Source organism: Centruroides vittatus, unplaced genomic scaffold (assembly GCF_030686945.1).
Source record: "Centruroides vittatus isolate TY-2023 unplaced genomic scaffold, ASM3068694v2 contig_962, whole genome shotgun sequence".
Lineage (NCBI taxonomy): Eukaryota > Metazoa > Arthropoda > Arachnida > Scorpiones > Buthidae > Centruroides > Centruroides vittatus.
The window spans coordinates 1,310,215-1,338,188 of record NW_027122638.1 but is presented as its reverse complement, the minus strand read 5'-3'; the positions used below and the strand labels follow the sequence as shown (position 1 = coordinate 1,338,188).

At 31.0% G+C, this 27,974-nt stretch overlaps 1 protein-coding gene across 1 annotated transcript; it reads left to right on the top strand.

Annotated features, from left to right (window-relative positions):
• The first annotated feature begins 76 nt into the window (after window positions 1–76).
• LOC136985367 (DNA-directed DNA/RNA polymerase mu-like) lies at window positions 77–25,557 on the top strand. The gene is made up of 10 exons (XM_067282638.1): window positions 77–424; window positions 5,558–5,747; window positions 5,848–5,946; window positions 8,289–8,468; window positions 10,571–10,642; window positions 13,359–13,485; window positions 16,430–16,562; window positions 18,502–18,755; window positions 25,056–25,270; window positions 25,335–25,557. The coding sequence occupies exons 1-10, from the start codon at window positions 234–236 to the stop codon at window positions 25,419–25,421; spliced, it is 1,548 nt and encodes a 515-aa protein (XP_067138739.1). The 5' UTR covers window positions 77–233; the 3' UTR covers window positions 25,422–25,557.
• Window positions 25,558–27,974: the final 2,417 nt, after the last annotated feature.

Below are 27,974 nucleotides of genomic sequence, written 5' to 3'. Positions count from 1 at the left end.
ATAAATGGCAAAGTTGCGTAGTATAAATAATTTTAGTCATTTTTATCTACTTTCTCTTCCAAACGGAACTGGCAGAATGGCCTTCTATTTCTCAATCTCGAATTTATGTCGTAAGTTACGATAAATGTTTATAACATTAAACACGAAATTGGCAACACTGCAAATTAATTCAAATGGTGGTGTGTGACATCAGGAAAGGAGGCCGGTTTAAAATCTAGGTATAAATACAGTAGATGGAAGAGAAAACAGATGATGTTATTCCCGAAAAGAGGCACAAGGATTGCTCGGATATGGGAAAGGCCGATAAGACTCTATTTTTGAATGTCGCGTTATATTTTGCACCGGAAAGAATTCAGAAAAATAGATTATCAATTATGAAGAATTGCGCCGTAAAGAATAACTTTACGGTTATTGATAAATTCAGGTAATATCAATTACGATCTTCGTAAATTAATAAAAATAAAAAGTCAGAAACCACCCATGTACAGCTTTAACTATGTCTGTACATGTATTTTAACTATGCTTCTATTAAACATTTTAATGATGTTTAGTGATCATTCTTACTTGCAATTAGCTGCATATTAAAGTAAATTAAATGTAAACCTTTATACTTTGCCGAATGAACTATTTCCATTTAAGTCAGCCTTATGATTTAAAAGTAAATATTTATTTTTATATCTTTGTACCCAAGTAATTATCTTTTATTTATAGTTTATAGAAAAAAGACTGATTTACGTCACTGATTATTATTATTATATTAAATTTATTTTATACACATTTTTCATTATAATGAATTATTTTTTAAGTTTGTTATAGTTGAAGGCAGAAGTTCTCAATTTTTCACTCATATACCATTGGATTCTTTCTGTGTATAAACTTGTAGTATTAACAGGTCTTTCTTGTGTACTGCTGGTTGATAACTGTTAGTCTAACTCTTACGGCCGAGTCTCGATCAGACTTAATCACATAAATAGTAAAGTATCTTCAGATGATTTATATGGTTTACCTTTTAGAACACGTTACATTTAGGTCATTTATAAATGTATATAGGCAAGTTAAGTAAAGAAAATTTCTACCTGTCGATTAAATTAAAATTGGGTTAACGTTACCTTAGGTAGCCAAGATGGCGGCTCGTTTCTAATTTCAGCAAGGAAACAGCGGGACGCACATTCTAACCTAACCTAACCTATTCTAATAATTTGGTTGCTAATAATTATGGTAATTTATTAGAATAGGTTAGGTTAGGTTAGAACGTGCGTCCTACTGTTTCCTTGCTGGAATTAGAGACGAGCCGCCATCTTGGCTACCTAAGGTAACATTAACCTAAAATGGTTATCAAAACTCCTATGGTAAATATTATATCATTGCTTTGATAGTTGCATAGTTAAAAAAATGTTAGTCAATGCTTCCCTTGAAAAATTAATAGTTGAATGCAAGTTGATGACACACGTACAATCTCTGATGGGAATACAATGCAGATAGAAATGTCATTTTACGTTATAAAAGTATGCAAAAAAAGCAAAGCCAATTTTTTAGTTGTGCCATTATATAAAACAGTGATATATTTACTCTAGGAATTTATAATCCTACTAACTTTAAACTTTATGTATTAATTTCATTGGATAGCTTTAATATAATAAAAGCTTTAAAATTATTTATAAGCCTATAATTATTCAAAAACGTAAAAGGAAAACTCTTTTTATTGTATTAATGGAGATTTTTAAATATCTTTTTATTAGATTTTCTTTGTACATGATAGAAATTTTTCAACTTAGGAAGTAAATGATATACAATTGAAAATTACATTTTCTAAAGAGACTGTTTAACAAATTATTAACATTTTAAGTACTGTTTGTAGTGCAGATAGCAGCCAAAAGTTTTTATATTCATTGTGTTTTCATATCACAAATGTTGATTACTTAATTGGTCTTATAATACTTGGTATATTGGCAGAATTATAAATAATCTAATTGACCATTTTTTCGTGTAATTCCAGATTTAAGAAACTTTGGAAACATTATTTTTTCAGACATACCAGTACTTTATTATTTAATACGATAAAGAAAATGGTCTTGAAAAGTTAACTTTTTCTAATTTTTTCACTAACTTAGGCACAGCATGGAATCAGATGCCTTCCCCAGATCTATAAATGAAGCATATAATTTATAATGCTACCAATTTAAATAAGCTATTTTTCCTGTAATATTCCGAATTTTCTTCATAAGAAAACATTCTAAATTATACTAAACTTCCTATTATTTCCTTTTATTTTATAATGACATTCAAACCATGGGTTTTTTAAAAAATTTTTAATATTTTTTTTCCTATGCTTTTACTTATAAAATTATTCATAAATTTTGTGATTTCCAAATATAAAACATCACATTTTGTTAAGAGTTATTACTCATTGCCTATTATGGTTGTCTGTATCATCATGAAATATTTGATAGTTATAATGTTGTTTCACTGATTGATTTATCATTTTATGGTTATTGCTTACAAATGTTGAACCAACAAGGATCACTATTAAGGTAGGAAAAAATCAGCTAAATAATTAATTAATTAATACTGCATTATGTTAAAAGATCTGGTAAAAATTTGGAGGAAATAGTTAAATTTATGATGATTTACCAGTTATTGGTAATAAAAGTAATTTCCGATCAGAATTTGATAATTGATACTACCATTCAATATATACAGCTGAGTTTATTGAATTAGACTGACGAAATTTGATATGCATCCTTAGACCATTGTCTATTATATTTCATACAATTGGGATCTTCAGTATCGACTATCATGTTTAGCTGTTGTAGAGTTAAATCTTCAAGTAATAAAATATAATTGGATAATTGTTTCCAAACTTGTAAGAGATTAAAAGCTTTCTGATACTATTTCATTCTAGTCTGGAGAAACTTAAATTATCATCATCCCTTTGATTTTTAAATTTTCAAAATTTTAATTATTTTCAATAGAACTTTGATATAATAATTAGATTTTTATCATGTTTTCCATTTATCTAATTTTGTTTTAATTACGAGGGCTGTTCGGAAAGTTTGCGGCCTTGCCTATATGCGACGCTGTGATCAATTTAATTTTTGGCGGGAATTATTCAGACATCTTTGCTAAAGATACAATACCAATTTCCTCTTGATTTGTCATAAAGTTTTGCCACGACCGCTTAGCAGATAGTTAGTGTGCGAGTGCTTTGTCAAAAATGGAGAAGACGGAGACTCGTGCGGTCATAAAATACCTGACGAAAAAAGGGTTGACCCCATCTCAAATCAAAGCTGACATGGATGAAGTTTTGGGAGAGTCTGCTCCTTTGTACACCACTGTGAAAAATGGACAGCCCTTTTTAAATCTGGCAGAGAGAGTGTGGAAGATGACCCTTGCAGTGGACAGGCCGTCAACTGCTGTCACTGAAGAAAACATCAACAAAGTTCACAATTTTGTGTTAGCAGATTGCTGTTTGAAAACGCCTGAGATAGCTGAGACAACAGGCATCTCTGTTGACCGAATGCACCACATCTTAACCGAAAATTTGGGTATGACGAAGGTCTCAGCAAGGTTGTTGCCACATCTGCTGACCGCCAAGCAAAATTGTGTTCGCACTTTGATGTCAAAGGAGTGTTTGGACTTCTACCAGAAAAATCCACAGGATTTCTTGCATTGGTTTGTGACTACTGATGAAATGTGGATCCATTACCACACTCCTGAAACAAAAGAACAGTCAAAGCAGTGGAAACACCACAGTTTGCCATTACCAAAGAAGGCAAAGACAGTTCCATCAGCGGGGAAAGTGATAGCTTCGGTTTTTTGGGATGCTAAAAGCATCATCTTTATTGACTACCTAGAAAGAGGAAAGTCCATCAATGCTATCTATTACTGTGAACTTTTGTAAAAACTGAAGAAAGAAATCGAAGAAAAGAGGCAACACTTGAAGAAGAAAAAGGGTTCCGTTCCACCACGATAATGCACCTGCATATTCTGCCAGAATCTCCGAACAAAAGATAAACGAACTTCGCTTCCAATTAGTTCCACATCCACCGTACTCACCTGATTTGGCCCCTAGTGACTTCCACCTTTTTCCAAACCTAAAAAAATTTTTGGCTGGAAAGAGATTCCACTCAAATGACGAAGTCATCTCCTGAAGTGAATGAGTATTTTGCACACCTTGACAAATTGACCTATTGTGATGGCATAAAAAAGCTAGAACATCGCTGGAATAAGTGCATTGCTAATAAAGGAAACTATATTGAAAAATAAAAAATGTTTTAACATTATTTTGTTTGTTGTTCTATTTGAGGCCGCGAACTTTCCGAACAGCCCTTGTAGAAAATTCTCCTGAAGATCATTGAGGATTTATAGATCTTTGTGCCAACATTAATTCAATTATATATTCATTCATTCATTTTCTCTTTCAATTTGAGTTGTCATCTAGATCTCAATTATTCTAATAATTCTGAAATTAAAATAATAATGTGAAAACTTTGGTGTATGAATTTTTAATTTTTGAGTTCTTAACATTTCCAATTTATAATCCTTAAGTCATTTCTCCGTAGTTTCCGAGCTAATTATTTTAGTGAAATTTTTATTTACTTAGGAGAGTTCTGTAATAAACAATGATTTAAAATGCACAGCTGTGTATAGATGCAACATGTGACCGATGTCAACAATTTGTATGACAGTGATACCAGCAGTTGACTTCTGTGTTTATTACTGTATTATTCTATGTTTCTGCTAAGTTACAGACCAAAAATACATTCTTGTGTACCACCCTATATCACTTAAATTAAATTTTCTTAGATTCAAGTTAAGCTGTATCCAGTCAACAATTCTGTTTGGATGCATTTTCAAATAAAAACTGAAGGGTATTATACAAGATAATTAATTTTCTCTCCAAGCTGTTATTGTTTACATTAACTGTTTGAAATTGCTTCCTAATATCCCAGATATATGTTTAAATCATATTTAGTTCTGTACTTAAGTGAATCAATTTGTTTTACAATTTTATCATTTTTAGCCTGGATTAACTTTAAAATTTTACTTAGTGTACTTTGGTTTATTTCAGGTTCACCTGAAATTTCAGTTGAATTTTATAAGATTTAAACTTGTTTGGAATTAGACAGGAAGCATTTGAGACGTAACATCTTTATCTTTCTAGGCAGTTTTTTCAGAGTTAGTTTTTCATAGAACAATGGATGTCATTCACCGTTAATATCTTAGGTCTAACATACCTTTGCCAAAATGTGAAAAATTTGTAGGGATTTGAGCCAAACTTGAATCTGGAGACCTTTTAGAATTGTAGTCATATGCTTTAGCTACCTTAGTAGCCAGTATTTGCTTGTGTATTGAGTTTTATTAAATGAAATTGATATGTATTTTGGTAATTTCTCTTTATATGATTGTGTTCACTCATAGTAGCAGGTGTTAATCCACTGCAGAGTGAGTTTCTGAATCTTATAATTTATATAACTTTATGCTATAACAAAAATTACTTTTTGAAATATTGAAAATTCTTTGTTTTTTAAAACCAAAAAATGATTTTATAATATAGTGATGAAGTAACGTATATCGTGACTGAATTTGACGAAGAAGCTCAAGTTATAAAATCATTAAAAATGAACATGGATGAATGGAATTTGAGAAAACGTCCAAAAATTGTAAATACAAAATGGTTTGCAGAATGTGTAAAGCAAAGAAAAATAATAGAAGTACAACCTTGTCATTGTTTAAAAACATTAAAGGTACTATACAAAACTTAATGGTTTTATATATATATAAAATTACATAATGTTTTTTTATGTATATTTACATTTTAGATGTAATATACTTGCACAATTTCAGACAAAAAATGAAAATAATGAATCTACTGATTATCAAAGCGTTCCGAGATATGCTTGTCAAAGAATGAATCCACTTCATCATCATAATCACAGACTAACAGTAAGAAATGTATTTTTAATTCTTTTACTCAATTATCTATACAACAACAAAAAAAGACTATTTTTATAGAACTGGAAAAAACTATTGTTTTTGGTTATATTTAATGACTCAGGTTGATGATCAAAAAATTGGACATTTAATTTACAAATACTAATGGAAATATAACAGAAATATGCAAAATATTTGTAGAAATTTTTATTTTTTACATTTAAAGTCTGTTACATTACTGTGATATGAATAAATAAAACTATATTTCCTTACTGAAGAGACAATATAAAATAAAATAATCAACCATTCCAACTTCAGCAAAAATTCTTTAATCCTAAGAACGTTTTCAAACGCATTAAGCGTCCATCTTCAGTTACATCTTTAAATTAAATATGAAATTCGAACAAATATTACATAAATTAACGGTACGATTACAATAAATAAATAAATACATAAAAAATAAAAATAAAATAAAATAGTTTATTTTATTTTTATATTTTTATGTATTTATTTATTTATTGTAATCGTACCGTTAATTTATGTAATATTTGTTCGAATTTCATATTTAATTTAAAGATGTAACTGAAGATGGACGCTTAATGCGTTTGAAAACGTTCTTAGGATTAAATAAATTTATGCATAAAAAATAAAAATAAAATAAAATGTTTTTTTACTGTGATATGTATAAAAAACCAAGACAAAAAAACAGTAACAAAATGTACTTCACATTATGCACCTCAAACCAGGATTTCCAAGCATTTGATATTGTATTTAAGTCCTTGCAGTTTCAGAGTTTCTTTCATGCATCGATTTATAGATGGTTTCAAGCACCAACTTAGACACATTGGGCATATTCAAAATTTCAGCATAAATCCAATGTGATGCTGCCAGAGTGATGCAACTGTTGGCATTTTCTAGAGAACTCAAATGCTGACTGTCGGGAATTTCAGGAGAGAAAAACAAAAAAATAGCAAATGATGTGGACTTCCATATTATGTTAAATTTATTTTTGAACGTATTTAGCGAGAACAGGTTAATGAAAAATGAATATTTTGAAGAGAGAAATAGGGATGAAGATTCTTTAAATTTCCATAGGAGTTTTAAATAATTAAATAAATCCTAAGATTACACTTTAATAACTAAAACAAATTGTGATGTCTTACATAAATATACTAATATATTAAAATATTCTATTAATGTACTAACCAAATTAATTTATTCGGGATTTATTCATCAACAAATAAATTAAATTCAAAATTGTCAATGCAAAATAGAGCTCTTACGAGCCTCGTGGTGGCTGGCATCTTGTTTGCTGGTGTATCGAGCAAACTGGAAGTTATCTGAGATTTTGAACAGAAATGCTGAGAGCTGCTGGCTGCACACTGAGTCTTTGAATATGCCCATTGTTTCTTATATGCTTGATGATCTTAGCTTTATTCCAACTAATGTCGACCAAATCCAAGCATATCGGAAATAAGCACCACTTTTTTAGATGTGTTGAGATCCTTCAAATCTATAAATTAATCTGTAAAAGGAACAGTCAACTACAAGGACCAAAACACAATATTGAGTGCTTGGAAATCCTGGTTTCCAACATGCATTTTGTTACTATTTTATGTCTGTTTTTCATGCCTGTCAGCAATGTAGCAGACTTTAGAATTTTTTTTGCATTTATATATTAAGTATGTTTGGCATTTGCATATCTGTCCTATTTCCATTTAGTATTTGTAAATTTGATTTATTTTTATTTTTTACATCAACCCAATAGTCATTAAATATGACGAAAAACATCAGTTTTTTTCCGGTTTAATAAATCATCTTGCTGCTGTACAAGGTTGATTTGATATACTATAGCTGATTCTTTATGAATTACAGTAGAGCATCGATTATCCGACCCCCGATTAACCGACTTATTGGTTAACCGACCGCGTTCTAGTCGGCAAATTCAAACGTCCGCTAGTGATGTGGTGCTACAATATTTGGTTATGTCTTGGCTACTTTAATATTATTTTTGTTAAATTTTTGCATGTTTTAGCTGGCAGCACTGGCTCGACCATGAAAGGGAGGCTAGTATTTAAACCAGGCCTAATACACTAAACCGAAAAGTATGAAAAATACATTATTAGTAATCTGACTTTTCAGTTATCCGACCAACCCCAGTCCCCAATTAAGTCGGATAATCGATGCTCTACTGTATTATTGTTTTTGATTGTTATAAATATTTATTTTTATTTCTTAGTTTTTTTATTAAGATGTTTGCCATTGAGAATAATTTTGTATTGCTCTTGTTTTAGAAATTCTGTTTCAGCATTGTTCAATTTTATTTTATGTAACATTTATGTTATTTAATGTAGGATGCTTTGGAAATTCTAGCCGAAAGTGCAGAACTAGAAACTGATTCGACAAATATGGGAAGAGCTTTAGCATTCAGAAAAGCTGCATCAGTTTTGAAAAGTTTGCCAACTGAAATAACCAGGATTGAACAAGTGAAAAACACAAAAGATATCGGAAGACACAGTTTAAATGTTATTAGAGTATGATAAATTTTTAAGTGTTTATATTTTAATATTTCTTTTGCATTTTTTTCTTTTAAATATCTTATTTCTTAGATTGGGTGAGAGATATACAAGATAGTCATGATTAAACTTGTATTATTTAAAGCCTTGTGTAGCTTGATATAATAACTGGAATTGTACCAAATTTAGTTGGAAACTAATGAAATAGGAAGAAAGATTCTGTAAAAAAATTGTAGTTCCAATTGTAGAAAAAAATGTGTTGTTTTACAATGTAAAAAAGCCTTACAATGGACAAATAAATGAATAAAAAAGACAAAAGTAAACAAACATCATTATTTATTCAGCACATTCCTTTCCCTCATGTGGAATTAGACCAAGATCAGTGGCATAGCGAAGGGGTGCAAGGGGGTGTATCATGCACTGGGCACCATTCGCAGAGGGGCGCCCAAATGGTCTCCAAGACAAACTGTGTGTTTCTGGAAGGGGAGGGGGTGCCAGTTATGCTCTGGGCACCAGTTATGTTCTCTACGCCACTGACCAAGATAAATAATTATATCTTAAAAATAATTAATTCTATCTCGGGAAACAGTTCACTTTTATCCCAGAATCCCGGGACAAGCAAAAGTCTGGGAAATGAGAAACCCTAGTTTGGACCCATCCACAAACTCACATATGTAAAGATTATTTTTTTTCTTTTTTTTCCTCTTTAAAACTGGGAAAAAGCATTGATTGATATTTGGGCCAATACTGCAGAATAAATTAAGTTACATAAAATTTCATCGTAAAAAGTTTTATGAAAAGCCAAGATACAGCAATTACTTGGCTAAATGTTTATAAAAATTATTGTTAATTCACTTCTTAGCTTTTTGTTATTTTTTCAATTTCAAATTTATAAAGAAGTTTACTTGTCTGTTGCTTATCCAGTTCTTTTATTACCATAAATTAAAATTATCAAATTATCAGGAATAATATTAGGCAATTTCTAATAGATCAATCAATGAGAAGTCATGCTAAATTTCGGATAGTGTTTTTGCTACAGGTTCTAAAAATATACAATTTGTAAGATTCACCAATTGGAGAAATGACTATAAAGTATATACTATTAATTGTACTTTTAATACAGACACAAAAAATACAAACTACCTAAAAGTAAGAGGCAAGAGGACTTATGTTAAACAAGTATGCCCAGGATCAGACTTCCATCATATAAGAACAGATTTCAAGTAATTTATAATAGATGCTGATCATTTATTTTATGAAAAATTACTCTTTATTGTGCAACAGTTATTAAACTGCACAGTTATTTCCTTATTTGTATTTTTAAAATACTTAAAAGGTTATTGGAAATTTTCTTTGTTGAATATTTATGCATGAAATGTAGATTTTATAAATAGTAATAATAGAAGAAACTGTTTTTTCAAGAAATTGAAATTCTAAATAAAATTAACTTAGTCTCTTGAAAATTAGCACAGAGTTCAGCGTTAACACAATTTTTCTTATCTTGCAAGTACTTTCGATGATTATAAGATTGTCGTCCTCGGGCAAAAAAGAACAAATTTGAAGAAATAGAACGTGCAGAGTGTTCCAAGTAGAAAACAGAAAAATTTCTTGGCAATTTTTAAATTTAACATTCGGTAATTCCATTAGTAACGTGCAACAAGCTTTTTCAGGTGTTCGAAAGATCTTAAATCCACGCGATTGGCAACGCATGCGTTGAGGAGCAATCGTGCTAATTGTGCGACTTGTTACCAACGGAATTACCGAACGTTAAATTTAAAAATTGCCAAGAAATTTTTCTATTTTCTACTTGGAACATTCTACACGTTCTATTTCTTCAAATTTGTTCTTGTTCACCTGAGGATGACGATCTTATAATTGTCGAAAGTACTTGCGAGATAAGAAAAATTGTGTTAATGCTGAACTCTGTGCTAATTTTCAAGAGACTATCCAATTTTGGCATGAGTTTTTTATTTATCTTTTTCTATAAAATTAACTTAATATTTACTTTCATTTATAATTTATAAAGTCATAAAATAAACTGTACTTATAGAAATTTATATTCTTAGTTGAGCAGAAAGTAATATAATTTCTATTATTTAAATTACTGAATATTTGTTTAGGAAATTTTAGATAATGGTAAATGCACTGAAGTAGATGAATTATCTAAATCGGAACAGTTTTGTACAGTAAAGGTAAGATTTTTCAAACTTTGATGTTAATGAATATTGAAAATTTGTTTAATTTTGATGGGAAATATATATATATTTCCCGTTGAAATTAAACAAATATATATATATATATATACATACACAGCAAAAGAAAGTTAATGCTTTTAAACAACATATTAATCAGCTGTTTTTAATTGAGCCATTATAAATGAAAGTGGTGTAAGTCCATTTTTTTGAAAAAAGAAGTTAGTGATAGTTTTAGTGAGACACAGATGTTTTATTTTTATATATTTAATAACAGTTAATGGTGTACAATATCCTCTTAAATTAATTAAAAGAATACTAACTGTAAAATGGTATCGAAAGAATGTTCTACCACCTTTCGGAAGAAACTTTTTGAATTGAAATAACGTGACTTCTGGAGTCACCGATTTTTGTCAAACTTGAAGATATGGGGCATCCCTGATGACCGACACGTACCAAGCAACAAGGCATAATACTCAAAATTAAAAGAGAAAATTGAAGTTAAAAATTGCAAATCACTTGAAACCATTGGAATTTCTAACATATATAGAGCAGCCGGTGGCTCGATGGGAGGGGCTTGCCAGTTACATAATCATGAGGATGGTGTTTCGAATCTGCTTGGCACATGTCAGTCATCTGGGATGCCCTTTATCCTCACCAAGTTTGATTGAAATGTCAATGTCATGCCATCCCCTCATTAACACAGTGGAAGAAGCAGATACGAAATTCAAAGATATCTTCCTCAAAGATAAAGAATATGTACAATGCAGACAAACCAACACTTTATTTTTGTGCAATGCCTGATCATACTTTTATGAAAATGCTAAAGGGTTTTAATGTCTAAATGACTTTATTGAGTTCTATGCTGTTAATACACAAGGTCAGAAGAAACACTTCTAGGGTTTTTAATTTTTCCAAATCAGTTGATGTTCAACATTTACTTAGGATTACTGCTCAAATGCAAATGCCTTGATGACAATCTGTTGCTAAATTAACTATGTGACAGGAGTCTTTTGCAATGTCATAAGATCAAGAATCTGAGAAGAGTATTGAGAATTGTTTTAAAAAATGACAAGGAAACATTGAAAATAAAGTAGTGTGTATTGAAGAGGAGACCATAAAGTTCACATGTACTTTATACTCAATTACACTCAAGAAGATATATTAAAAAGTTCAAAAACTGGTTGATAGTTGACAAGATGATTCCATTTTCTACTATAACAACAATGTTGGAAATCTACCAAATTGTTATCAAAGCAGATTCTGGAAAATTGTCTCACAATTTTCTTCACAATTTCATCAGATAATGTAGATCCTCCATTGCTTAGATGTGAGAAACTCCACAAGTGCCTTGTTGTTGCATACAATACAAATGTGTTGAGTTTCAATATTTCTTTCTTAAGAAACTTTATCATTGATGTTTTCTCCTTCAACAGTGCATTTAGCAAATGGAGCCATTTCAATCATATCATCATCTGCTTTATTTTTATCATTTAAAATGCACATGTAACATTTTATTTTGTTATTAATAAGAGTACAAAAGTATTTTGGGGGGATAAAACATACGTACAATATACATTGTTTTTTTTTGTTTTTTATCTATTTGTATACTTACCATTTAAATAATTTTCTATATAATGAATTTGTTTCCCAGAAATAATTACATGGAAGTTAGAATAATAAACCAAATACAAGTTAAACAGTGTTTTTAAGAAGATAAATATTCTAAATTTTTTTATTTTTTATTCCCATAATTATTAGAGGTGGTATAGTATAACTTTCCTGTCTGTTATAACAAAACATAGAAAAAACAAAAAAAACACACACACACACATCGAGCATGTGTGTATTTTCATGGCATACAACTTTTTTAAAATTTTAGAATTTGCATTCTTCGGACAAATGTTCCATTACTTCAAAACCTTAGGATGACCATTGAAAATGGATGTTAACGTTTGTTTAATGATTAATTAAATTGAATTTTTGCTGGTTTGATGGTAATTGCATATTTTATTTGTCTTAAATCTCTCGAAATCTGAATAGAACGAGTATAACATTTACTTGATAAATTTTTCTAAAAATGGTTTATTTTTAGAATTATATTTATATATATAACCAATCCTATTGTTTTAAGTTTATCTTTTATATACTGGACAAATCTGTATACTTCCTTTGATAGCTCTACTTTTGTCACAGTGTAAAATATAAAAACTTAGATTTTATTTTAAATCTGATTTAGAAAAAACAAAGTTAATTGAGTACTTTGACTTTTTTTTTTTTGCTCTCTTCAACTATCACAATATTAATTATGTAGTAGGTGGTGAACAAAATAGAGGTCGCATTTTTAAAACATATGTCAAGGGTAGCTCTACTTTTGGCCACTACTGTACGTAACATTATTTTGTCAGCTTATGATGGTATTGAGACCAAAGTGCTGCTTTAAGCATTCTAAATAAAGTTACAACATCAGAAATTGTCACTTTTGACTAATTGCACATCATATTATTAGACTAATAATTTTTGAAATAGTTATGTAAATGGTATGCCTGTTTTCTAAATTTTATTATTTTCAATTGAAATTTATTGTAATTTTTATAAGTGTTTACTGAAGGTTAATTCAAAATATGCAGAATAATAAAATAAGATGATGATAAATATATTTTATTTTTATCACTTTGAAATTTATGATTTTGAAAGTTTTGTTTTACTATTTCAGCTTTTTAACAGTATTTACGGAATAGGGCCGGCCATGGCAAACAAGTGGTTTGCTTCAGGTTTAAGAACAATCGAAGACATAAAGAAAATTTTAAGTTCAAAATCGACCAACAAAAGACTTAATTATGGTTAAGTATTTATTTTTAATATGATTTACATGTATTTATAAAATTTTTTATGAAATGTTTATATTACTACAGAAGGAATAGGAATGAATATAGCAGTTGCCATGTTACATTTAGTTTAAAGAACATTAATTTTAACATAACAACCCAGGATATCTTCAATTAAATTTGAATTATGACTATTTACAAAAATTATTAAATTTTCGAGTCTATCTTACATCCTTTTTTACACCTCAGAGAATCGCAGTATAATGGCTTGAATTAACTTCATTAGGACAGATTGTAAGTTATAAAAAACTAACACACAAAGTTAAAATTGATCGGAATGCCGACCTTTTATTTGAGGATTCGGCATCCTTTAACACTAAAAACATTAATGTTGATAGTTTTGTACTGGGTGTCCCCACGTAAAATAGGCTCCACTTGTTAGAAATGATACAAATTAATTTAGGTGAAAAACACTAATTAGAAACTTTGTTTCCGTACATTATTTAAATATTAAAAATAAAGAAAATGCTGAAAGTGGTGGTGGTGTCACTGTCATCTTTTGTCTACACATAACACGATCATGTTCAGACTGACTTCACATAAAATACTGATGCCCATAGCCTCAGTCCTTTTCTTCAGTTCTGGGATTGATTTGGTGCACTTTTCCATTGTTTCCTATAAAATTTATATCACTAATGTTTCTTCATCTTAGTCAGGACAATTTTACGTGGTACTTTCTGTATAATAAAATATTTCTTTTTTAAAAATAATTTTCATAAAATAAACTAGATTAATCGTTATAATTAAGACTGTCAGTCACTAATACATATTAGTGATGATACATTTGAATGAAAAATAATTGATTCATTATCAAAATTATTTAAATGATTTATTTGTTCCTTTTTGCCAAGTTTTAACCTTAATCCAAAAAATTTAAAAAATTCCTGAGTCTAGAATCAAAATTTTTCCTTCAAAAGATTGTTTGACCACAAAGGAATTTTTGATTGCCCATTGAGAAACATTATATTACATACCAGTTGTTCCTGTCATATGGTGCAAAAACTAATGGCTAATTTAAACAAGTTATTTAGATGATGGTTTTAATTTGTTCCCATGGCAAACAAAATGATTTTATTTTAATAAAGATGCTTAAAAAACAAAACACTTTTCACTATTTAATGATTTAACAAATTATGTTTGATTAATTTAATTATTGTGTGTGTTGTCTTTTTGGCTGACATTGAACTTGAACACTCTTTCTCAACCATGAATCCCATCTTCTTGTCATTGAATAACCAGTTCCAATATGATAAGCAAACTTTGTGCTCACTCTGGGTATTTTTCAGGGAGATGGCAAAACTTGAACTCGTTTTGCCACCTCCATGTTCCTGCACTGACTGACCGTTAAGACAAATGCATCAAGATTATTTTATGTCAAAATTGTTTTGAAACAGAAAAACCTGAAGACAAATGCATCAAGTATCAGTGCATGACTTATGCAATGCACTATAGAACAAAGAATTTTGATAAATTCTTTACCAAAAATTATAATGGTACAGAAAATCCTCTTCAATTCAAACTCAGATAGTTCAAATTCCCATTAGTTGGTAACTGTACTATTTGTCCCAGCCGGGGACAAATAGTACAATTATAGTATAGATTTACACATTAAGGAGTTCGGCTACTTCAAAGTGAAAATTCTGTCCAAACTATGAGTTTATGTACAGTATATATAACAATCATTTAGATTGAAGTGCCTCCATACTATGAGAGGAGAATAGACCAAAAACAACTTGAATCTAGTGAATAGTGTTTTACTTTTAAAGTAACATATTTTCAAGTGTCATCTTATCTGTGACTAGCCTTTTTTTTCTTATTTCTTAAAATGTGGCTGGGTTTCAGGATTGCAAGATTGGGCTATTAGTAGCAGATCAAGATATTCGTAGGGCTCTAGGCTACTAGATTTGAGTGACTTACTACTTTTCAGGCTACATTTCTAGGAATTCAGATTTACTTTTTATAAAACCTATCTTGTTGGTGTTCCTGTGAGGTTCTCACCAGACATGCTGTTTACCTCCAGTTTATTTATAATTATTAACACAGAATGCTATTTTCATTATCATTTATTAAGCAAACAAAAGACAGCTGTCAGTTATGTGGAATTTGGCATATTGTACAAAAATATGTAAATCTCAGATAATTCAAAGTCATGATTATTCCGTCCCTCGAATTTCAAACTAATGAGGATTTCCTGTAATTTTTGGAGGAAAAACATTTCTGAATCATCTGTACCTACAAAAATTTACCAAATTTTTAATAGGCGATGATGTACAGGGTCTATGTGTAAATGAAAAAAACATAGTGGTTTATAAACAAAAAGTTAACTGAGACATTCAGATATACTTAGAAGTTAGTCTCAAGAAGTCTTCAAGATGTTTCATTTCAAAATTGGATTTCAGATTTACGATAATGATATATTTATTTATTTAGAATTTCAAATATTACTCCTAAATTCTGTATTAAATAAAAGTGTAAATCTTAAACTCTTCTCTTGACACACAATAGGGTAATAACAAGCATGACTGACTCACAGCAATACTCTAGTCATCATTTTATTTCTTGTGAGTAAACTTTTCCTTTGATCACCTAGTACATAGAATTATTAATTAATAATTCTGTTTTAACATATGCATACTGATTTTAAATCATTATCATTTACTTCTATGTCTAGCTTGGCTTATATGTAATTTTGGTAATATCAAAATACATAAAATTATACATAACTGGTAATTCAATTGCAAGATTTACATTAATGCCAATAATTTTTATTTGTTAATAAAAGGAATGATTATTTAAACTTTATTCTGACTTATTTTTTTAACGTATTATCAACTTTATTCATATTTTCTTAAGAATTACACATTCATGATGACTTATTGTGTAGCATAAATTATTTTAGGATTGGCGTTTCATGAAGATCTGGCCAAACCCATTTTAAAATCTAAAGCTCTTGAAATATTAAAAATTGTCGAGAACGAAACAAAAGTCATTGAAAAAAATGCGTCAGTATGTTTAATTGGTGGATTCCGCAGGTAAATATCTTATTGTAATTCTGGAAATATGTAATAGTATTTTGTCTAAAAGTTTCTTATTTTATGGTGTGCATAAAATTCCTGATATGCATCAAATTTTATGTGAAGTTTTTATTTAAAGATATTGTTGTGGAAAAACTTTGATGCTCTTGAGTAGCTCACAAGAGTTACTCTACTTTGAGACAAGTCTCTCGTACAAAGTTATGTAGTGGACAAGTGAGTTGCTATCTCCTGGCACAAATTTTGCTCTAATATACACAAACTTTTACATACAAATAAATTGTAACCTGACTGAAGCAAATAAATAAATGTAAATGTTAACATAATAGTCACATTGGTGGCAAGAAAAACTCTGACAAGTTTGCAATCATAATTCCTGTTTTTAACAATGGTTAAACTGATTTGTGTGTACCAAATGCAGATTTGTTAAGGTTTAAAAACAAATTGAGAAGTAGGAAGAATTATTGCGATATCAAAAGAATACTTGAAGATCGAAGTTTGTATTGTGCTGCTAACAAATAGTCAAAACTACATTTAACATTCATAAGTGCATTGTTTTTGTATTACGGTGCAATTCACATGGCAATAGTGGGCTCTGATTTCTTAGATACAGAAACCACAAGTTTGCAAATTGTTGCCACCAAATCTCATTAGGAAATTTCTTCAATATTTATAGGAAGGATATGGTATGTAGAACATTTACTGATTATATTTTATTGGAAAATTAAACTTATTTAATATTTGTAAATGATGATAACTCAATGCAAACATAAATTTGAAAAATAGTTTTTTTTTTTTTTTTTTTTTTTTTTTTTTGTGAACTGGATAATGTCTAAAACACTAATGAACATTTCGTTATATAGATGAAATTATATTATTTTTTCATGCTTATACGTCCTGCTTGGTTTTATACATATTGGATTAATAATAAATAATAAATTTAATACAGCCAGATTCTAATTGGGACTGTGGCTATATATAGGGCAACCACGAGTACAGTTTTGAATGGGACCTATCATTTTTTTGTGCTGTCCTGCCCATCCTACCATCTAGTAAAATTTTCATAGTTTTTTTTTAAAATTATTTGTTGTTTATACTCTGAACTACCAATTTGTTAGAAAATGTTTATTCTGCATTGATAAAGATCATAAATTTGATAAAAACGATGCCCAAAATACAGAACAGTTTCATCATAATATCTTCATTAGCACCCATTGATTGAATAATAAAACACTTTGAATGAAGAAGTAGTCATTGATTATTGTGAAGATTAGTCAAAATATTTAATGAAATGCAAGAAAAAATCTTGAATTCCATTTTTCCCAAATTTTCCCTTTAGAGGGATTTATATTCTTTCTATTTTTAGGCCACCAAATTAATATCACTAAGAAAGTACTAAGAAATTGCTAATGATGTCAGAGTATATTTCTGTATGAAATCTTAACATGGTGCCTGCTTTTGTCAGTTGTAGCTGAACCGTTCCGTTTTGGCATCAAGAAATTACGGTCAACCTAGCTGTGTATCTAATTGAATCTGCTACTTAATTGTAAAGATATCGTCTTCACAATTAATTAGCCATATTAGAGTCTGCTATATCATGTTTTTGGGCTGCAATTTTAAAAAATTGTAACCTATAAATTCACACTACCCTTCCTTATACTCGAGAATGAAGTTAGATAGGTGAAAGTTGAGACCAGATATGGAAAGCTTAAGGGCAGGAGACCCCAATTAACTATACATGAACTTCTGGTTTGCACCAGAAGTTGCATTGTTTCAATCCAAAACTTTTCCCTCTAATGGAGTTAGACAGATAACCAGAAAAGTATGATATAGAGGCAAAACACTAATTACTTATTAATAGTGACATCATCACAATGCTAGACTGCAACTTTTCATCAGTGTTCTTGATTTTTTTAGTACTCTTACTTTTCCTTTTCAGAGGTAAAACCAAAGGCCACGACGTTGATATTTTAATCTCTCACACGACTGAAGGAAAAGAAATCGGTTTACTTTCAAATATACTGAAAAGGTTAAAAGAGAGAAATCTCGTTTTGTATGGAGGAATCGAAAGGTTTAACACTCAAGATCCAATGCAGTTTTTATCCAAGACTTCTATAGATAATTTTGAAAAATGTTTTCTGATATTTAAGGATTTTGATAAAGAATGCCATGATACAGTTTTGGAAAATGCAGGTACATTTTATTTTAACATACCATTTATTATTTTATAACTATTTTGTCATAATTGTTCAATACTTTGACAATTTACAGGTTGAAAATTAGTTGAAAACTCCAGTAACATATTTATCACAAGTATATTACCTAATATGTAAATACAAAGGATTGTTAAAGGTTTGAGTCAGAGGGAGACCCTCACATTCCCTAGACAGTCGGGCACATGGGGAACCAACTGGGGACTCGACTTAATGTCCATTCCTCACCCCCATGGGACAACCTGGCAGTAAATAGCCAATTAACTGGGCTATCAAAGCGAATGAGGATTGGCTGCTGTTATAACTGTATTAAACCAACCATAATGGATCTCTTTATCAGTTAAAACTTTTAAACACGTTAAATCAAATCAACAAAAAGTCATACTGGCTGTGACGTCACCTGGGTCAATAAGGTTTCCACTGTATTGGTCAGAAAACAAGGACACACAGCAGGATTGGTACCATCAATGTTAGAAGTGTGAATGGAAAGGAAGTAGAGCTAGCTATAATGTACAAATAGCAGATATCACTGAAACTAAGAAAATTAAAGTTGGAGAGACAAGCCTAAATATTAAATATAAGTTGATCTACTTAGGGAATGATGCTCAATGCAAGGAGGGTGTAGCATTTACATCTGCTATGGAAGATAATCTTATAGAATGGAAAGCACTCTCTAGCAGAGTCATCTGGGACTTACTAAAGGCTCAAAGAAGGAAGATATAGAAGAATTTTATGATGTTCTGGGATCAGCAATAGAGAGAAATACTAATGAAAAAATAGTTCTAGCTGGAGATCTTAATAAATAGTACTCACATCAAAACCAATAGCTGGTGCGAAAACTTTCAAAAATCAAACGTTTTCAACTCCCCTTCTGGGATCTTCATCAGGCTTATTTATGTTTTCCGTTGAAACAAGATTCAAAGGTTTTTTAAAACTATAGCATGCTTTGCTTCCAAATAATTTGTAAAAAGGAAGCAATTCATGAGCCGTTATGAAAAAATATAATTGGCCGATGGGGTCGCGTCGAGTGCACATCCTCATAAAATAACTTTTACTTAAGAGTATATTATTGCGTCATTCCCAATTCGTCCTCCAATAAGCACTGCCGTGCTGTGGAGGAAAGGTTTTTTTCTGCTTTAAAATTAATGCATCTTGCATCGCGATCCGCCTTAAAAATTTCAATCGCTTCTAATGTTCTCGATGTTGGGTGGTTCTTATAATTTGCGTTTCTTCAAAAAATGGTATTACGTCCAGGTTCGTGGCATAAGTGGACAATGCTGTTGTGTACTTGTTACATGCAATATCAGACTTGTGCTCTTTTATTCTAATATTTAATGGCCGTTTGGTGGAACCGATGAAAGATGGGATAGGAATTTACTTTACATCTTTCAAAGGAATGCTATATACACCCGGGAGTCTATTCAGGTCAGAGCTGTCTTTCCTATTCCTTAATATATCATATATGGAAGGGTTTCTTCTGTATACAATCTTTAATCCTTTTTTCTTAGCCACTGTGGGTTATACGATATCGGGATTCTCTCGGCGGTTTCCTCATTGCTATCCCTCTTTGGTTCTTCCTCAACCCCCGGAGTGTTTTGTTGCCTACTGTATCGGTTACATAACCCCTTTATGATGCTGCCGTATCCGTGTTGTTTGGCTATGCTCTTAATATAGGCTTAATACATTGAGCCTATACCCATTCTTCAACAGCCCAGTATCTACATAAGGAATTATCCTATATTAAGAGCATAGCCAAACAACACGGATACGGCAGCATCATAAAGGGGTTATGTAACCGATACAGTAGGCAACAAAACACTCCAGAGGTTGAGGAAGAACCAAAGAAGGATAGCAATCCACAGAGAATCCCGATATCGTATAACCCACAGTGGCTAAGAAAAAAGGATTAAAGATTGTATACAGAAGAAACCCTTCCATATATGATATTTTAAGGAATGGGAAAGACAGCTCTGACCTGAATAGACTCCCGGGTGTATATAGCATTCCTTTGAAAGACAAAAGATGGGATAGGAATTTACTTTACATCGGTTCCACCAAACGGCCATTAAATATTAGAATAAAAGAGCACAAGTCTGATATCGCATGTAACAAGTATACAACAGCATTGTCCACTTATGCCACGAACCTGGACATAATACCATTTTTTGAAGAAACGCAAATTATAAGAACCACCCAACATCAAGAACATTAGAAGCGATTGAAATTTTTAAGGCTGATCGCGATGCAGGATGCATTAATTTTAAAGAAGAAAAAAAACCTCTCCACAGAATGGCAGTGATTATTGGAGGATGAATCGGGAATGATGCAATAATATACTCGTAAGTAAGTTATTTTATGAGGACGTGCACTCGATGCGACCCCATCGGCCAATTATATTTTTTCATAACGGCTCGTGAATTGCTTCCTTTTTACAAATTATTTGGAAGCAAAGCACGCTATAGTTTTAAAAAACCTTTGAATCCGGTTTCAACAAAAAACATATATAAGCCTGACAAAGATCCCAGAAGGGGAGTCGAAAGTTTTTGCATTGGTTATTGGTTTTGATGCGAGTACTATTTTTTAAACAATCTGGTGTGCTAAGGGAATATATTGAGATCTTAATAGTAGAGTGGGAAACAACAACTACATCTATGGCAGCATTTTAGGTAAGTTTGTTGTTAGGTTTTTCTTACCTAACAACAAACAACAAACTTTCTCACCAATGGCAAAAGACTGCTAGAGTTTTGTGCTAGTCACTCATTAGTACTTACAAATACAATATTCCAACACAAAGTGAGTCACAAATTCACATGGAGAGAACACATTAGAAATCTGAAAAGCATAACTGGATATATTAGTGTAGATGAGGACATTTGCATCTTCAACTAAATGGATAGTCTTTAGAGGTTTTGAAGTTGATAGTGATCATCATCATTTACTGAGCAAAATAATTATCAATATTAGGAAGAGGAGATGTAAAAAGGTGCTTCAATGGATAAAAATAGAAAAATGATCAGATCTTTCAAATGCCATTAAATACGGAATTATGGTTAATACTGCAGCTAATAACGTCCCTATTACCGAAGTGGATTTAGGAGGAATGGCAAAAATTCAAGGAAATGCTAGTAGAATCAATAAAAATAGTATGTGGGTAAGTCATTTGCAAAAATAGGAAGGTTAGAACTCCATGGTGAACCAAAGAGATTAGACAAGCAGTACACAAGAGAAGAAGGCAGCTTATTTGCCAGATATCTTTTATAAGATCAAAAACAACATATTATATTATAAAGCTAAATGTAAGACAGCTAAACAAAGATTCTGGGAAAATTTTGGAACAAATAGAAAGCAAGTATAAAGAAGGGGCAAAATGCCCTGGCAATTAGTAAAGAATCTCAGAACCTGTGGGAAAACTGTAGCTAGAGGAATAAAGAATGATAAAGGTAAAATTATAACAGAAGAAAAAGATATTCTAAAGGTATGGAGCAAATACTTTGAACAGCTATCAAATGAAGGAGTGACAGATTTAGTTGAACAAGAGAAAAGTACTGAAATTTTGGAAGTGTTGGATCCCATCTTGGTTTTAGAAGTGGATAAAGCTGTGTGGATGATATCAGACCAGAGATGCTAAAGTATGAGGAATAACAATAGTACAGTGGTTACATCACATTATTCAAAGATGTTGGTCTGAAGGGAAGGTTCCAAAGATATGGGGAAGAGCATTAATTGCTCAAATTGATAAAAATGGAAGTAAAACAGAATGTAGTAATTGTAGAGGAATCTCATTCCTCAGTGTACCAGATAAAATTTATGCCAACATTTTAGAAAAAAGGATCAGACAAATAGTCGAAAGTGACCTAGAACAGACAGGTTTTAGCCCAAATAGAGGAGCCAATATCAAATATTTACACTAAGGCAATTGACAGAGAAAGAACGAGAATATAGGAAACAACTATATTTGGGATTTGTTGACCCAAGAAGGCATTTGATAGTGCCTAGAGGATTGATTACTTTTTGAAGTTCTTAAGAAACATGACATCAAGGATACCCTACTCAGGGGAATCCAAAGCTTGTATGGGAACTGTAAATAAGTTGTAATGATAGAAGGACAAACAGGTGACTGTTTCTAAGTAAAACTAGGAGTAAGGTAAGGCTGTGCAGTACATTGTCTCCTCTATTATTCGTAATTTTCATGGATAATTTAATAAGACTCAAAACCATTGACAAACTTCAGTTTGGGAAATATAAAAATTGGTTCTTTATGCAGGTGACATTGCTGGAGGGCCTTGGGTTTACTGCTTAGTAGGACAATCTTTAAATAATTTAGAGGGAAGTTGCAGGAATTTCAGTAAGTCTATAGAGAATTTCAGTAAGCTATGAGAAAACGAAGGTTATGGCTATTAGAAGAGATGATAACAGTTTTATACTTGGAAACAAATGCTTAGAACATGTCAATAAGTTCTCATATTCGTGAAAAATCTTTAGTGAAGACAAAGTTAGATCTGGAAATTGGCAGTAGATTAAACAAAGCAGGTCTGGCAGGGAGCCAATTGATCAAATATATCTGGAACAAGAAAGAAATAAGTCGTCAGCTGTGTACAACAGTTTTTAAACCTATACTGACACATGGTTCTGAGAGTTGGGTGAGAAATAAGGAAATTGGCCAAAAATTAGGACCAGCAGAAATGGGTTTTTAGAAAAATTAGTGGTGTTAACAGCTTGATACAGTGACAAAATCTCACTAAAACTGAAGATGTAAGGAAAATCCTTAGGATAACAAATATTTGGTCAAGAGTAAGCAAGGCTAATCCAAGGTGGTTTGGCCATTTGGAAAGAATGGGAGAAGACTGACTGATACAAACAGGTACTTGAAGCTAAAACCAAAGGGATATCCTAGACGAAAACAGATTGATAGTGTTAAGCAGGCTTTAGAAGAAAGGAATTTAACTTTAATCCAGGCTAAAAACTTGTCTGTTGATAGGAGTTTGGAAAAAGGAATGGATGGTAGTATAAAAGTTTGATTTTTTTTCACCATGTTGACTTGTACACTCTCTGGGTATCAGCAGGAATGGGTGATGATGTAAACACAAGACAGCATTCTGTCTTAGCTGAATTTTAACTCTTAAAAAGTCAGCTTGTTTCTTTGATATGAATGCAGACTTTTTTTAAAACTGTTGCCTTCTTCAAACAGATTTTGTGGTATCGGTAGATATTTAAATGGATGCATTTGTCACTTGCATTAAGAATATGGATGATTCAACATTTTTGCTGAACCTGTAAAAAAGAAGGAAGATTAATTTGGCCAGTTGTTTCTAGTTCAATTCCTTAAATTGTTTTGTTACCTAATCTAATCACAATACTGTGATGACATTTGAATAATATAGGTTAAGTTCATTGAGAGATTTTACTCTTACTTTTATACCTTCATGTTATGAATCAAATCTAGTTATTTGTCGACATTTTCCAAAAACTGCATTTCCTTGACAAATCAAAAATTTAATTGTCTACTACAGCTCTATTTAGGAATGTTTTCTGTCTTTTAAAAACTTGTCTTTTGTGAACTGCAAGATGCAATCATTTCTGGGGATGATAATGGCCAGTTGAGTGTTTTTAAAAGTTTCTATTCCAAACTCTTCTTGCCAACTGTTTTGAATTTTAGGCACTGCTTAGAAGTGAGCATTTGGATTGTAGATTACAAAATGAAGGAACTACTTTGAAAAGGTAGAATAAAGAAAATGTTACATCTGTTTTCAATATTGAGTCAATCACTAAGTCAATATAATATCAAAACTATCTTGTTAATTTCTGAGAAACAAGTGTGTTTTGAATGCATGTTTCCAAAACTCAATCCAACTTAGAGCAAGAAGTTGGAGGACGAGCATGGAGAGAGAAAAAGTGGTCTTGCATACTTGGACAGAATTACATCGGTACATGCACTCGAGTGGAATTTATAAAAGAAAGCGTGAAGGTATTTAGACAAGGAATTTTTTTTGACACGAGTAACATCCACAAAGAATTAAGGTACAGAAGTGCAGATTAGAAGAATGCACTGTAAATCATGCAATGCTTGAAGTTTTGCATCAGAGAAATTAAGTTGCACTTTTTTTTTTGAGTGGGAAGTCATCCCATCCATGTGCCATACCTTTAATCTGCCATTTTTACTGTTTCTCAAGATTATTAGCAGTCTTTTTCAAATTTATTTTAGGTTTCGAGTTTAATTTGAAGAAGCATGTGTGAAACTAAAATATTCAAATGATTTGTTTAAAATATATTTTTCCTTCAGATGGAAGTGATTTAGAATTTCTACTGAAAATGGCATCTCGGCCAAGAAGTTGGACGGCGAGAAGAGTCGATCTGGTGATTGCGCCCCGCTCCCAATTTTATTTTGCATTAGTCGGTTGGACGGGCAATAAACATTTTGAAAGAAGCCTGAAGAACTACGCCAAGAAGGAAAAGAACATGAAGCTCACCAGTCACGGATTGTATGATTTTACCGAAGTATGACATCGTTTCTTAAATTATAATTTAGTGGTTCCAATCTAATGTCACTTTTTATTTCTAGGACAGGTTATTGCCTGCGTCATCAGAAGAGGAAGTATTTAGGCACTTGGAGCTGCCTTACTATGAACCTTATTATCGAAATGCATGAAGTAACATATTCCTTTTTAAATTGGGCACGTATTTTTATAATGAAATTTTTGTGCATAAACAAATTCTTAAATACTGTTGTTGATTATATTGGTTAAAATTTGTTAAATTACAATTAAAAATCAATTTTGATATAATCCAATGAATTACTGTGATGTAAGGTTAACTAAGTACATGTCAGAGTACAGAATTATCATAATTTCTAATGTAAAGCTTCTGTATACCCGAACGTGCAGATGAAAAAACCAACAGGTCTGTCCTGTGTGTTCGAGTTTACAAGGCTCAAGAAAGCAACATGCATACCTCACAGAGAGACTAACATGCAGAATATATATGAATTATCATTTGAATTATTTTCCCAAAACTGTAATGTTTAGCCAAACAGATTACCCTTGTATTTACAAACCTAATGAATCTGATTCAAATTTTTAGGCTAGCATATTCTCAACACATTTGCATGGTGGACCAATGAAACAAGTCCTGTTTCTTTGGTGCCAATGTTTCGCGTAAGGAGTGATGAGGAGAGGGGACGTTCCAAACTTGCGTTCACACACATTATTTATAAACATCAACAACCATAGCCCGTTATATAATAAACACACTAAATGATATGCCAAATTCTTGGGTCATTAAATTTAATGACCAATTCCAAATGAAATTTTAGAAATGTCTGAATTAAAAATTTATTATTAAATTTAATACGAGATGGAAACATAACTGCCTACCTCTAGTCAAATTAATTAATTTCTAATATTTAATTATAGCCTTTACATAACCCAAGAATTTGGCAAATCATTTGGAGTGTTTATCAAACATATTAGCTTTATTAATTTTCAATAATTTTCAGAAATAGAAAAATTTGTTGAAAACTGCTTACAACAAAAATGCCTTTGATCAAACTTCTAACATATAATACAAAATAATATTGTAAATTTTTATAAAGATTTTAAAAAGCTAATCAATTCTCCGATCACTCAATCTGGTTCTTATTTTAGTAACGAAAAGTCCTGCTACCGAAAATGCCCTTTTCAATTTAATTGATGCGGGTGAAATCATTTTCAATGCATGGAAGAGAAGATGAATGTTATGTGTTTTTTCACCTGTAACCTCAAAAATTTCTAGTTCATTTTCGAGATTGTAGTACTTCTTTTGCTCTCTAGTATTCTTGATTTGTCTACCTTGGATGCTTTAATAGAAATATCAAACTTATAGTCCAATAATTTGGCAGTTTGTTTGTCTTTAATAATCAGGTTTATGAAGAAAAACTTCATACATACAGACTTTGTACTCGTCTGTATCCTTTCCAAATTTTCACAACCTGGCATTATGCAGTTATTGAAGCTACTGGGCATGGTTAAAAATTAAGACAGTGTAAGCACAATTATTCCAGATATTACAGGTTCTAACAAGTAAAGAATTTTCAGATTCTTGTCACAAATAGGCTACATATTGATTATTGACAATCTATGACATGCCATAATTAGCAAAAATTTAAAAAAAACTAGTAGGCAGGCTTAAATTAAATTAATAAATACAAATGTATTCTGACAGTTTATGGGTTAATAATTGTATTTTCTAATTGCAAAATTTCCTCACCTGTAACATAAAAAAAAAAGAAAAAGAAATTTGAGGGATTTCCCTGGTTAAAAAAACAGCCGGAATCCTGGATTTCCCAGGATCCCATTGAAGAAACCATAGTTTTACTCATTATTGGGCTGCAATTCGAAAAATTGTAAACCTATAATTTCCCACTATCATCCACATAACTTTCCTTAATCTCAAGAATGGTGTTAGATAGATGAAAGACAGGTTTCTATATCTGGTCTTATCTTTAGTTAATTGGGCCTTCTACCCCTATATACAAACTGGAAGTCACATTATTTCAATCCAAAAATTTTCCCCTGAAAGGTGTTATAGATGAGCGGCACAACTCTATTGCTAACAGGAAAGTATGATGTACAGGAGCAAGACACTACTAATTTGAGGAGGAGAGCACATATTTTAAATTAATTATAAATTGCCACCCGGCATTGTGACAATGTCACAATAAATAATTGCTTGTTAGCATTTACAATTTTTTTCATATAAAACTGCTCTCTACCCTCAAAATTAAGCTTTTGCCATTTTACAATAATTAAAAACATAAGTTTTTAAAATGAGCTTGTTTAATCCAAGTTTTTGATTGAGGCAGCATCAGTCTGTGTTACGTTGGATAATTGAGGTATATAGATTCCAACATATGTACATATTTCTCATAAGGTTAATTATAATACTTAATTTAGAAGTATGCAGCCTTAAAATTGAATAATTTGAATAACAGATGATGCTTCCCATTCAAATTATCCAAGTTTGTTAGTTGAATACCACAAAAATACCTGAAAATTTGGACTAGATTCGATTTATATTACGAGCACGGGCAACGGATCCATTATTATACACTCTTGACAACACTGAAAATATGGAAAATTAAATTAATTTTTCTTATTAATGTTAATATTCTTTATTCCATATTTTTTGTAAATCATACTTTCGACGATACAAAGTCAAAACAAAA